Raw genomic sequence first — 14,713 nt, forward strand, 5'->3', positions numbered from 1 at the left:
CCTGACGCCGTGTGGGTAGAGGAGGACAGTCAGATGGGTGCCTCCTGAAGCTGTGTGAGTATAGGAGAGGAATATACCTCCTGAAGCTGTGTGAGTATAGGAGAGGAATACCTCCTGAAGCTGTGTGAGTATAGGAGAGGAATACCTCCTGAAGCTGTGTGAGTATAGGAGAGGAATACCTCCTGAAGCTGTGTGAGTATAGGAGAGGAATACCTCCTGAAGCGATGTGCGCTGAGGAGGGTAAAAAGAGTGAAGACTTCTCAAGGTGAGGTCATGGATTGTTTCTATGTGAAGAGAAACCAATGAACATTTTCTGTGTGAAGAGATAATAAATGGACTATTGAGTGTCTGCTGTAGGATCAGCAAAGTTTGCCCAACAGTAGGTTGGAGACAGACTCCGTAGGTAGGTTCCTGTATGTGAGAAGGTAACCGCCCACAGTGGCAATGATTTTTTTTGTGTTTTATTTTATTTTTGATGTTTTTGAGGCTTGCACTTGTGTGAAGAAAATTGCAAGAATAAAACCTTACACTGTTGTTTGCAACCACTTCTCGGCTATCTCCCTGTGTAACAAACCCCCCAAGGGGTCATCCACACCCGCCACCGAGCTAATCTCCCACACTACCCTGCCCCCACCAAACAACTGTACTTTCATTTTCCCCATCACCCTCTCCCCCACAGCGATTACCTTTTGTATCACTTGACCCTCCCTCCTGGATTGTTAGCTCTCAGGATCAGGGCCCTCTGATTCCTCCTGTATAGAATTGTTTTGCAACTGTATTGTCTCCCTTTATGTTGTAAAGCGCTGTGCAAACTGTTGGCGCTGTATAAGCCCTGTATAATAAGAGAAGCCACTCCATCTAATAAGACAAGAGACTGAGCCATTGCCCCTCCTCTCTTACACTTATGATGATACCAAGATTGAGCCATTTCCCGGATGATAAGGAAGAGGTCAGTTTGCTGGACTTGCTCCTACCCATGATGACATGGCCAAAAGCCACTTTGCCAATAAGGCAGAGAGTGAGCTGTTGCCCCTCCCATTGATGATATGGCCATGATTAAGACCTCCCCTGATTAGGCAGAATCTGAGCTGCCCCTCCTCTTGATGACATAGCCAAGATTGAACTACTGTCTCTGATAAAGCAAAGACTGAACCACTGCCCGTTCCCCTGAAGACATAGCAAAGATGGAGCCACTCCACCTGATAAGGCAAGAGACAGAGCCACTGCCCCTCCCCTTGGAGACATGGCCAAGATGGAGTCATTCCACCTAAGGTAGAGATGGAGCCATGGCCCCTCCCCTTGGAGACATGGCCAAGATGGAGTCATTCCACCTAACGTAGAGATGGAGCCATGGCCCCTCCCCTTGGAGACATGGCCAAGATGGAGTCATTCCACCTAAGGTAGAGATGGAGCCATGGCCCCTCCCCTTGGAGACATGGCCAAGATGGAGTCATTCCACCTAAGGTAGAGATGGAGCCATGGCCCCTCCCCTTGGAGACATGGCCAAGATGGAGTCATTCCACCTAAGGTAGAGATGGAGCCATGGCCCCTCCCCTTGGAGACATGGCCAAGATGGAGTCATTCCACCTAACGTAGAGATGGAGCCATGGTCCCTCCCCTTGGAGACATGGCCAAGATGGAGTCATTCCACCTAACGTAGAGATGGAGCCATGGCCCCTCCCCTTGGAGACATAGCCAAGATGGAGTCATTCCACCTAAGGTAGAGATGGAGCCATGGCCCCTCCCCTTGCAGACATGGCCAAGATGGAGTCATTCCACCAAAGGTAGAGATGGAGCCATGGCCCCTCCCCTTGGAGACATGGCCAAGATGGAGTCATTCCACCTAAGGTAGAGATGGAGCCATTGCCTTTTCCCTTTAAGGCATGGCCAAGATGGAGTCATTCCACCTAAGGTAGAGATGGAGCCACTGACTCTCCCTTTGAAGACATGGCCAAAGCCGAAAGACTCCCCCTAAAAAAGGCAGAGACTGAGATGCTGCCTCCTCTCTTGATGACATGGTCAAAAGTAAGTCCCACCTTCAAAATGCTTCCAAAAATTCATGCATCATCAGAGGCTGCATGGTTTGTGCCCAGCCACATGAAAGGTGTCAGTTCATACACTATGAATCCAGTTATAAATGTCTTCCTTGGTTTACTTAGCTGAACGATAATGTAACGGGTGCCATGCTTTTTTTTTTTTTTTTTAAAGGATAGATCCACTTTATATGTACAGTTTATTTCTGTTAGGGTGGCATTGATAGGGATTGGAAATGAGCTCAGCTTTGCACATATTATTGGCAATTACAGCCGCCAATCATGTATGTCACCAATCTGTAATAGTTTGACAGTCCACAGAGTATTGACTGACTAGGCTGGGTGTCAGACTATGGAGATAACTCTTCCGGAGCTCAGTGTGGATAACAGGCACTCCAAATCTATCGTATAACATGGCGCTGAGAGGATGACATGAAAGGCAATGAAGGGCCTTATTCATTGCCCATTTTACTCCTTCCAGCAACCAGGGCAAGGTGTCAGTTATCAGCCCTGAGCTCACCCAGAAGGAAAGCCTCCATGGGGCCTAAAGACAACTTAAAGTTGTCCTTTAGAAAATATCCCCACATCCCTGACACAGTCAACCTGGAGTAATACTTCCTCCCCCAACCATAGACATTAACCTGGCTGGCCATTACTCATGTGCCGCAGTACCATTCCTCCCTATGGGTAAGCCATGCTCATGGTGGCCTCCATCAATCCTTCCACATACTGACCACCTAGAAGAATAATGTGGGGCCAACGCACAGTTTAAAGGGGAGCTGGCCAGGACCATGCCCGAGGAAAGATTGCTGAATCAGGAGGGGCGGTAAGTATTATACCACATGGGTGGTGGGGGCATTTTATAAAGGACAACGTCACCAAAATCCAGACTCTGGTTTGACATCTCAGATGGGGAGAGAATACAAATAACAACACACACACAGCTATCCCTAATCAGTAATCACTCTGCACTCATAGGATTGTTAGGCCATGGTAACCTATAGCAACCAACCATTGATAGTTACATAGTTTGTGAGGTTGAAAAAAGACACCAGTCCATCCAGTTCAACCTATGATGTGTGTTTATGTGCATAGTACATTGTACACCCCTGTATGTTGTACATTGTATACCCCTGTATGTTGTACATTGTACACCCCTGTATGTTGTACATTTTATACCCCTGTATGTTGTACATTGTACACCCCTGTATGTTGTACATTGTACACCCCTGTATGTTGTACATTGTATACCCCCTGTATGTTGTACATTGTATACCCCTGTATGTTGTACATTGTACACCCCTGTATGTTGTACATTTTATACCCCTGTATGTTGTACATTGTATACCCCCTGTATGTTGTACATTGTACACCCCTGTATGTTGTACATTGTACACCCCTGTATGTTGTACATTGTATACCCCCTGTATGTTGTACATTGTATACCCCTGTATGTTGTACATTGTATACCCCCTGTATGTTGTACATTGTACACCCCTGCATGTTGTACATTTTATACCCCTGTATGTTGTACATTGTATACCCCTGTATGTTGTACATTGTATACCCCTGTATGTTGTACATTGTATACCCCTGTATGTTGTACATTGTATACCCCTGTATGTCGTACATTCTATACCCCTGTATGTCGTACATTCTATACCCCTGTATGTTGTACATTGTATACCCCTGTATGTTGTACATTGTATACCCCTGTATGTTGTACATTGTATACCCCCTGTATGTTGTACATTCTATACCCCCTGTATGTTGTACATTGTATACTCCTGTATGTTGTACATTGTATACCCCCTGTATGTTGTACATTGTATACCCCTGTATGTTGTACATTGTACACCCCTGTATGTTGTACATTGTACACCCCTGTATGTTGTACATTGTATACCCCCTGTATGTTGTACATTGTATACCCCTGTATGTTGTACATTGTATACCCCCTGTATGTTGTACATTGTATACCCCTGTATGTTGTACATTGTATACCCCTGTATGTTGTACATTGTATACCCCCTGTATGTTGTACATTGTATACCCCCTGTATGTTGTACATTGTATACCCCCTGTATGTTGTACATTGTATACCCCCTGTATGTTGTACATTGTATACCCCCTGTATGATGTACATTGTATACCCCCTGTACGTTGTACATTGTATACCCCCTGTACGTTGTACATTGTATACCCCCTGTATGTTGTACATTGTATACCCCCTGTATGTTGTACATTGTATACCCCCTGTATGTTGTACATTGTATACCCCCTGTATGTTGTACATTGTATACCCCTGTATGTTGTACATTGTATACCCCTGTATGTTGTACATTGTAACAATAAACAATAGTTTTTTGAAACTATCGATGCTCCCTGCTGATACGACTGCTTGTGGAAGAGAATTCCACATCCTTACCGCTCTTACAGTGAAGAACCCCTTACGCATTTTAAGGTTAAACCGCCTTTCCTCTAGTTTTAGTGAGTGGCCACGTGTCTTATTGTATTCCCTTTCTCTGAATAGTTTGTTCTTTATGCTCGGGTCGCCAGTACAGTATTTGTACATTGATATCATATCCCCCCTCAATCGTCTCTTCTCCAGAGAGAATAAGTTCAGTGCTTGTAGTCTTTCCTCATAGCTGATGTCCTCCATTCCCCTAATTATTTTTGTTGCCCTTCTCTGGACTTTCTCCAGTTCCAGCACATCCTTCCTGAGGACCGGTGCCCAGAACTGGACAGCATACTCCAGATGTGGCCGGACCAGAGTCTTGTAGAGCGGGAGAATAATCTCTTTATTTCTGGAGTGAATCCCCTTTTTTATACATCCCAGTATTCTGTTGGCTTTGCTTGCAGCGGCTTGGCATTGCATGCCACTGCCAAGCCTGTTGTCTACCAGTACCCCCAGGTCCTTTTCCATCCTAGACTCACCCAGAATTCATCAGTCATCCTTCATTGTTGTGGCTGCCCTAGACCCTTTTTGCCTTACATGAGACCTCAGTAACCCATAGTAACCAATCAGTATTTGCCCTCAACTCTCTGCACTGCTAAACTGAATGAGGCCATGGTAACCCATAGTAACCATTACCTAGCTGTCCCAAACCCTATACACTGCTGTACTGAATGAAACCACATAGAAATCATCTCTAAAATCTCTGCAATGCCGTACTTAATAAGGACATGGTAACCCATAGCAACCCAATAAAAATCAATCTTCATTGTTATGACGGCTCTATAGCAACCAATTCGTAATCATCCTCCATTTTGAGGTTGCCCTAAATTTTTTGTACTTAGGCCATGGTAACCCACCCCATACCAACCAATCCCCAAATATCCTCCATTGTTATGAGTGCCCCAAACCCTCCACCCTGCCATACTCTAAAAGGCTCTGGTAACCTATAGCAACCAATCAATCATCCTTCATTGTAATGGCTACTCTAAATTTTCTCCACTACTGAATGGGGTCATGGTAACCCATAGCAACCGATCTCTAACTGTCCTCTATTGTTATGGCTGCCCTACACTTTCTGCACTGCTGTAACTTATTAAGGACATAGTAACCCATAGCAACCGATCCTTACCTGTCCTCCATTGTTATGGCTTCCCAAAACCCACCACACTGCTGCACTGATTGAGGCCATGGTAACTCATAGCAACCAGTCCTCCACTGTTATGGCCACCCTAAACCCTCTGTGCTGTCATACTGACTGATGCCACGGTAACCCATAGCAACCAATAGATAATCAGACGCCATTGCTCAGCCCGCCTGCACTCTGTGCTTTGTCTGTTTATGTAAAATGAAACAAAACAAATCCTAATTTCTCCGTTCTCTCGCAGGACCCCATATAAAGTCACTGAGCTCCGTGTCCCCCCAGGCCTCGCACACAGACACCCCATTGTACGCCCATCCTGGCACAACGCACCCCCCCACCCCCCCCCCCAGGACACAGCGAAATCCGCGCTTTATTATACAACAATTACAAAATACACGCCTGGCATATCGCCATATTTATTAACCCCTCACCTCCCGAAACAACGCCCTGCCACCGCCGGAGCAACGCTCTGTCCTGAGACCTGCTCCAATGAGACCTGCAGAGCGTTACTCCACAGCTGCCTCTTGCAGAGCATTACTCCCAGCCTGTATCCAGCAGAGCATCACTCCCAGCCTGCATCTGCAGAGCGTTACTCCCAACCTGTGTCCAGCAGAGCATTACTCCCAGCCTGCATTCTGCAGAGCGTTACTCCCAGCCTGCATCCTGCAGAGCGTAACTCCCAGCCTGCATCCGGCAAAGTGTTACTCCATAGCTGAGTCCTGCAGAGCGTTACTCCACAGCTGCGTCCTGCAGAGCGTTACTCCACAGCTGCGTCCTGCAGAGCGTTACTCCACAGCTGCGTCTTGCAGAGCGTTACTCCACTGCTGCGTCTTGCAGAGCGTTACTCCACAGCTGCCTCCTGCAGAGCCTGGCTGCAATAAAGAAGAACTCCAGTGAAAATGTTATTTTACCTTTACCAAAAAAACAACCTTTGCAGACAAGGAGCGCCTCCGGATAAAACAGAATGGGCGGCGGCTCTGACTAAATTTGGACTTTCTATAGGTGTAAGCCAATTTCATCGCCGCCCCCCCCCCCCCCCCCACCCCCACAGCCTGACCACAAAACTCCCAGAGATGTCATCATCCCGTCCTGCCTTGTTGCTAAGGGCGTTGCTAGGACACAGTGAAAACTTACAAAGGGAGACCAAATGGCCGTCTTTCTGGAGGATGGGAGTTGTATGCGGAGAACCAACCGTCATATAAATGTCATTACTGATATGGAAAAAATTCATGTAGTCAAAGTACGGATCCCCGAGCATCCCAAATACTAAAAACCATGGTGGGACTACGTGGATCAGCTCATATAGGCAGTCCAATGCCACTGAAATAACGCCTGGGATCATGTATGGAGAACCTCTACCTGAACCACAATGTCCCTTAACCCATGTGGTCCTTGATTAATTGAGAGACTAGGCTGAAGAATTGAGCCTCCGAGAGCTGGCCGGGTGCACTAGGCCATCTGACCACCTCTACTCCATGGCCAGAATTACCGATGGTAGATGTTCCACTTAACACTTGATTCCTTTGGTGGACTATTTTAGTGCAGTGGGCCAGCTCTCAGTGGCTCAGTTCTTCAGCCTAGTCTCTCAATTGGTCAAGGACCACATGGGTTGAAGGACATTGTAGTTCAGGAAGAGATTTGTTCTCCATACATGACCAATTGAGAGACTAGGCTGAAGAACTGAGCCACTGAGAGCGGGTCCACTGCACTAAAATAGTCCACCAAAGGAATCAACGGGAATGTGTCACTGTGTCAAGTGGAACAACTGCCATTGGTAATTCTGGCCTTGGAGTAGAGGTGGTCAGATGGCTCCGTCGTACTCCAAGTGCAGCCGGCCAGCTTTCGGAGGCTCAATTCTTCAGCCTAGTCTCTCAATTGGTCAAGGACCACATGGATCAAGGGACATTGTAGTTCAGGAAGAGATTTGTTCTCCATAAATGACCAATTGAGAGACAAGGCTGAAGAATTGAGCCTCCGAAAGCTGGCCGGCTGCACTTGGAGTAGGCACACTTTTATTACAGTGGGGTTACAATGGAGCCATCTGACCCCCTCTATTCCAAGGCCAGAATTACCGATGGCAGTTGTTCCACTTGACACAGTGACACATTCCCGTAGATTCCTTTGGTGGACTATTTTAGTGCAGTGGGCCAGCTCTCAGTGGCTCAGTTCTTCAGCCTAGTCTCTCAATTGGTCATGTATGGAGAACAAATCTCTTCCTGAACTATAATGTCCCTTAACCCATGTGGTCCTGGACCAATTGAGAGACTAGGCTGAATAATTGAGCCACTGAGAGCTGGCCTGCTGCACTAAGTCCACCAAAGGAATCAAGTGTTAAGTGGAACATCTACCATCGGTAATTCTGGCCATAGAGTAGAGGTGGTCAGATGGCCTAGTGCACCCGGCCAGCTCTCGGAGGCTCAATTCTTCAGCCTAGTCTCTCAATTAGTCAAGGACCCCATGGGTTAAGGGACATTGTGGTTCAGGAAGAGGTTCTCCATACATGATCCCAGGCGTTATTGCAGTTGGCGTTGGACTGCCTATATGAGCCGATCCACGTAGTCCCATTAATGAGACCATTTAGGAGTGTGGGGCCCATTCTATGTCTGTGTGTGAGACAACGTTGTCCACCATGGTTTTTAGTATATGGGATACTCGGGGATTCCTACTTTGACTACATGAATTTATGTCTATTTTTTCATTAACGACATTTATATCATGGTTGGTTCTCCACATACAACCCCTTTTCTCCAGGGGGGGGGGGGGGGGCATTTGGCCTCCCTTTGTAGGTATTTACTGATTCTACATCAGTTGTGGAGGGACCCCGTCTTATGAACACATCGGTGTGTAATTTATACAAATCTCTCCCAATTGTTGGGTTGGGGTCACGCGGTGTTTTTTTATTTGGTAGCATTTCGTTGTTAGGACCCTCCCAGCCATTACTGCTCACCCCCACTATTACAGGAGCGAGCTCTCAAACCCCCCGCACATGTGTGGTCCCCCATCTCCCCCATTGGCTGGAAATGTCCTAGCAACAAGGCAAGAAGGCTTGATGCCATCTCTAAGAATTTTGCAGCCAGGCTTCAGGCCTACTACACCCATAGCTGGGGCATTATTTACATTTAGTCAAAGCTGCACAGTTTGGTTTTTTGCACCCCCTACCTGCAGAGGCAATTTTTTGAAAAGGTGAACTTAACCCTTTAAGCCAAAAGCAACACATGGGGGGGATTTACTAAAACTGGAGCACTCAGAATCTGTGTGGCAGCCAATCAGCTTCTTTAATTAGACTTTGACAATAAAACCTGGAAGCTGATTGGTTTCTATGCCCGGCTGCATCAGATTTTGCATGCTTCAGTTTTAGTAAATCTACCCCCATAGGCTACCCATAGCAACCAAACAGAATCCATTTTGATTCCTTGAGGTTTCGGTAAAGTTATTCCTTATTGGTTACATTTTTGCTCCTTGCATTGCTTACAGAATAAGCCAAATCGAGGCTGCAGTGCTGCGTGTGCAAAACAGTAGGTAAGGTGCGCTAAAATGACAAACAATAATAATAATGGTGGAGATGCCACTTTAGCATGACTTCAATACTAAGGAATCCGGGCCAATCAGTGGCCTCCTCTCTCCATACATGGTGATGATCATCGCTGCTACAAGGGAATGTCCTCCTGCATTACTGAGACTAAACCTTTTCTTTAATGGTTCAATTCTCTTCAGCTACTACATGCTAAGGGGGGGGGGGCTGCAGAGGGGTACAAGATGAGCAGATAGCCGGCAATTAGAGGTATAGAGGCACCACTTGGGGAAATCATGAGGAGTGCCATAGACATTTCCTCACCACTCTGCAGTACAAATGTTGGTGCGGAGACAGATTCATGAACCCGTCGGGGAAAGGTACGCGGATCTCTTCCATGGAGGGGGGGGACTGAGACTGGAGTGTCCAATTCACAGTCACCCTATACTCAGCGCATGCCCAGCCCCTTGTTATGTAGACAGCTTCCCACACAGGCCTCCCTAGTTGCTATGAAGCTGGCAGCCTCTGGCATCATAGCAACCGATGACTCATCTCTGGCCCCATTCAGCTGCACGGCCGATACCATCATAGCAATGGATGACTTCTCTCCATTCAGCTGTCATTCAGGAGATTCCCTGGCCAGGAGCTGAATAGAGCCAGGGACAAGTTATAGGTTGCTATGATGCCAGCGGCAGCCAGCTTCATAGCAACCAGTGAGCCCTGTGAGGTAAACTGTCTTATTCATGTCCCACTCTGTTCACCGGCGTGTAAACACCATGGTCATTCCATACTCAACCCCTACTAAATGCACATTTTCCCACACAGGGCTCCCTGGTTGCTATGAAGCTGGCAGCAGCTGGCATCATAGCAACCGATGACTCATTCCTGGCCCCATTCAGCTGTACAGCCGACACCATCATAGCAACAGATGACTTCTCTCCATTCAGCAGTAATTTAGGAGATTCCCTGGCCAGCAGCTGAAAAGAGCCAGGGACAAGTCATAGGTTGCTATGATGCCAGAGGCTGCCAACTTCATAGCAACTAGTGAGCCCTGTGAGGTAAACTGTCTTATTCATGTCCCACTCTGATCACCCGCGTGTCCACACTGTGTTCATTCCATACTCAGCCCCTTACTAAGTGCACAGTTTCCCACACAGGGCTCCCTGGTTGCTATGAAGCTGGCAGCTGCTGGCATCATAGCAACTGATGACTCATCCCTGGCCCCATTCAGCTGTCCAGCTAACACCATTATAGCAACAGATGACTTCTCTCCATTCAGTGGGAATGCTGGTGAATGAGGTCATCATCATCCCGCCCCTTTGTTTCCTTTCAACTGCTGGCCAGCAGCTGGAGCCAAGTCATGGTTTGCTATAATGCCAGCGGCTGCCGGCTCCATAGCAACCATGGAGCTCTGTATGGTAAGCTGTCATCATCCTAGCACAAAATGCCCCACTATGAGCACCGGCCTGTCCACACCACGGTCATTCCATAATCAGACCATTGCTAAGTGCACAGCCTCCTACACAGGGCTCCCTGGTTGCTATGGAGCTGGCAGCAGCTGGCATCATAGCAGCCATTGGCTCATCCCTGGCCCCATTCAGCTGCACAGCCGACACCATCATAGCAACAGATGACTTCTCTCCATTCAACTATCAGCCGGGAAATTCCCTGGCCAGCAGCTGAAAGAAAACATAAGGAGTGGAAATGTTGATGAATGATGTCATCAGCATCCCGCCCCTTTGTTTTGTTTCGGTCATAGGCAAGCAGCTGAATAGAGCCAGGGACAAGACATGGGTTGCTATGCCAGTGGCTGCTGGCTTCATAGCAACCAGGGAGCCGTGAGTGGTAAGTGGTCATATTCATGACATCATCCTAGCATAAAATGCCCCACTCTGAGCACCGGTCTGTCCACACCACGGTCATTCCTTAATCAGACCATTGCTAAGTGCACAGCCTCCCTCACAGGGCTCCCTGGTTGCTATGGAGCTGGCAGCTGCTGGCATCATAGCAACCGATGACCAGGGCCGGTGCTAGACTATTTTACTCTCTAGGCAAGACCAGCTACTTGCGCCCCCCCCCCAAAAAAAATAAAAATAAAAAGGGAAGGGGGTTAAAAACTCCTTTATGTCATACCCAGTGACCCTGATCTGATGGCTCCTCTATGTTATGCTGTCATACCCAGTGACCCCAATATTCCTCCATGTCACACCTGGGGACCCTAATGTCCCTCTATGCCACACCAAGGGACCCCGATGATCCTCCATGTCACACCAGGGGCACCTGATGTTCCTCCATCTCATACCCAGAGACCCTGATGTTCCTCCATGTCACACCTGGGGACCTCAGTCCCCCATGGCACACCCAGGGACCCCAATTCCTCATGGCACACCTGGTGACCCCCGAAACCCTGTTACAACCGGTGACCCCTATCCCCCATGGCACACCCGGTGACCCTGATTCCCTTTCACACCAGGGATCCTCCATGTCACACCCAGGAACCCTGATCCCCTGTTCTGGGGACACTCACTGGGCAGTATGAAGAGAGTGGCCCCCACTCTGCCCTCCTTCACTGTGATCCTGCTGATTCCTTCTCCCAGGACGCTCCTCTCCTGGACCACAGTGCTCACCACAGCTCCAACCGGCTCCGGTCCGAGAACTCCGCACGTCCCTAATCCCGCAAACCTCCTCAGACCATTCCAGTGCCTCGTCGCTTCTGCCCCAGTAAAGGTGCCGCCCTCCAGTGCTGAGCTCCGGCTCCGGTTCAGCTCTCCTCCACTCCATGCTTAATACCAACCCAGGGAAATGAACGGCTGCCCACCAGCTCAGTGCAGAGAGTCACCTCCTGCCCAGGATTTACACCATTCAGCTCCAGCCAAAGAGGATCATCATGCAGGCAGCACTCCTGTGGGCTCCCCCCCCCCCCCCAACAGTGGTGGAAAGCCAGGGCCTGGTAGTTCAGCCACTGCCCCAGACACCTGGCATCTTCCTCTGTCCATTCTTCCTCCCCCACTGCCGCCCCCTCCCCTCAGCTCACAAGGATCATTCATGATGGAGAGAGAGTGCCACCTCATGGCTGCGCCCCTAGGTTGCAATGCGCCCTAGGCGGCTGCCTAGTTTGCCTAGTGGAAGCATCGACCCTGCTGATGACTGATCCCTGTATGTCAATGGGGAGCTGCTGTTTGGTTATCTGAGAACTGTCCGTAATTCTTTTAGAATCGGTCACAGCAACGAATTCCAATAGTGGCGGTAGCATGAATGACCTGAATCTGACACATGGGTCGGCACCGCTACCGAAACTGGAGCAAAGCTTTTATGATTTAGGAGTCGGTCACATCCCTATAACATGGCCTCTTCCCCCACACTTTTATAAACAGGTTCTGTCATTTTATGTACAAATTGTAATGACTGGAGTTCTTCTTTAACATCTTTTCCATCACATTACCCATAATTCCAGCCTGGACCCGCAGCCCGGCACTCTATTAACCCTTCCACTCTTCCCCAAGAAGCTATCGCAGGAAAAGTCTCTGCGCTCTGCAGTCTCTGGCACCGGATCTCAAAGTTCATCTTTAATATTTCTCGTCGTTCTCCTCCTCTGCTGCCGACCGGAAGGCTTTTCAGGCCCATCGTCACTTGAAGATATCCGGGATCTGGTGGTCTCTCTCGCTGCCCTGGGCGTCTCCTTCTCTTCCGGCTCTTTCTGATTGGTGTCACCTTTTACCAGAATCTTTGCCTGAAGTCGTTCCTGGTGGAGGAAAGAAGTGTTACCATATAGGATATACTCAATCCATAGAAAACATGGCACCAGCCAAGGTCCTACAGGCAGAAAGGTCAAAGAGGGCCCAAGGTGGCCACCACTTCTGCCCACCACTTCTGCCCACCACTGCTGCCCACCACTGCTGCCCACCACTTCTGCCCACCACTTCTGCCCACCACTTCTGCCCACCACTGCTGCCCACCACTTCTGCCCACCACTGCTGCCCACCACTTCTGCCCACCACTGCTGCCCACCACTTCTGCCCACCACTTCTGCCCACCACTTCTGCCCACCACTGCTGCCCACCACTTCTGCCCATCACTGCTGCCCACCACTGCTGCCCACCACTTCTGCCCACCACTTCTGCCCACCACTTCTGCCCACCACTGCTGCCCACCACTTCTGCCCACCACTTGCCCCATCCCTGGCCGGAGCCATTCGGAGGTCTCAGGGTCATTTATTCAGTCCTGGTTGATTAGAAAGGATATATAGATTGGGTCCTAGTGGGACTACTTTGGATGTCATGAACGGAGGTGTCCACAAATATTCTCCAGGTTGGTACAGCAGCAGCACACAGGAAGAGGGGCGCCATCTTGAGCTACAGCTTGGGGCACTATAGGGGTCTAATTATAAAAAAAAGTTTGCTGTACGAAAGTCTCAAGCATTTGCACTCTTCACAAATAATCCCCATAATATGTTTCCTTCCTATTTTCCTGAATTACCCCAACCAAGGAAAATGCTGCATTGTGGCCACTAGGTGGCGCTAAGGATCATAGGAAATAAACTCCTGTCATTTTTTTCTTTTTTTTTTTTTCAAATATCATCTTTTATTCAGGAATCTTAAAGGTACAGACAGACTATTACACATAATCTTCTACATGTTACATATTTTTCTGTCGCAACATACAATATAACCTTTATTATACCTTCAAAATCCCTTATTTTTTCCCCTTTTTTTTCCCTTCCCTCCAAAGCAAACAATTAAACAAAAAAAAAAATCTATTCCTGTGTATAGAGATGGCGTTCCTTCAATTATTATCTTTTCTACCTCCTCTTTTTCTCCTCTTTCTTTCTCCTTTCTTTTTCCTTCCCTCCCCTGATTATTTTACATATATTGTTTCCCTTCTTCCGAGTCTAGGAAGTCAGTCCATGCTTTCCAAATTTTCTCATATTTTCCCTGCTTATTTTGTGTTGTGGCGATTAGTTCTTCTAGTCTGTCATTTATTTCTAATATGTTTTTTTCCGATGATCCTCGGCTCCACCTAGTGGCCACAATGCAGTATTTTCCTGGCTGGGGTCTAGTTATACAAAAATTCTCAAGCATTTCCAAAGCCGTCATAATAAATCCCTCTAATTTTTTTAATATGTTTATTTCCTATGATCCTCGGCTCCACCTAGTGGTCATAATGCAGCATTTTCCTGGCTGGTCATGATAAATCTCTGTAATTTTTCTAATATGTTTATTTCCTATGATTCTCAGCTCCCCCTAGTGGCTACAAGGGAGTATTTTTTCTGGTTGGGGTCCAATTATAAAAAAATTCTTAAGCATTTGTATAGACATCATGATAAACAGATTAGAAAAAATTACAAGGATTTATTATGACGGCTAGGGATATGTTTGAGAATTTTTTATAACTAGACCCCAAGTAGGAAAATACTTTATGGCCACTGGGTGGAGCCGAGGATCATAGGAAATAAATCCCTGTCATTTTTTCTAATATGTTTATTTCTAATGATTCTCAGCTCCACCTAGTGGCCACAATGCAGTATTTTCCTGGTTGGGGTCTAGTTATAAAAAATTCTCAAGCATTTTCCT

The 14,713-nt window shown here is 47.7% G+C and overlaps 1 protein-coding gene across 1 annotated transcript in view; it reads right to left on the reverse strand.

Annotated features, from left to right (window-relative positions):
- Window positions 1-12,496: 12,496 nt before the first annotated feature.
- P3H3 (prolyl 3-hydroxylase 3) overlaps window positions 12,497-14,713 on the reverse strand; it is a 95,250-nt gene continuing 93,033 nt past the window's right edge. The window contains exon 15 of the mRNA XM_082269184.1: window positions 12,497-12,885. Coding sequence (XP_082125310.1) covers window positions 12,697-12,885 — 189 coding nt within the window. The 3' untranslated portion in view covers window positions 12,497-12,696. The remainder of the gene's footprint in view (window positions 12,886-14,713) is intronic.

This window comes from Pelophylax lessonae (assembly GCF_965119305.1).
Source record: "Pelophylax lessonae genome assembly, chromosome: 9".
Classification (NCBI taxonomy): Eukaryota; Metazoa; Chordata; class Amphibia; order Anura; family Ranidae; genus Pelophylax; species Pelophylax lessonae.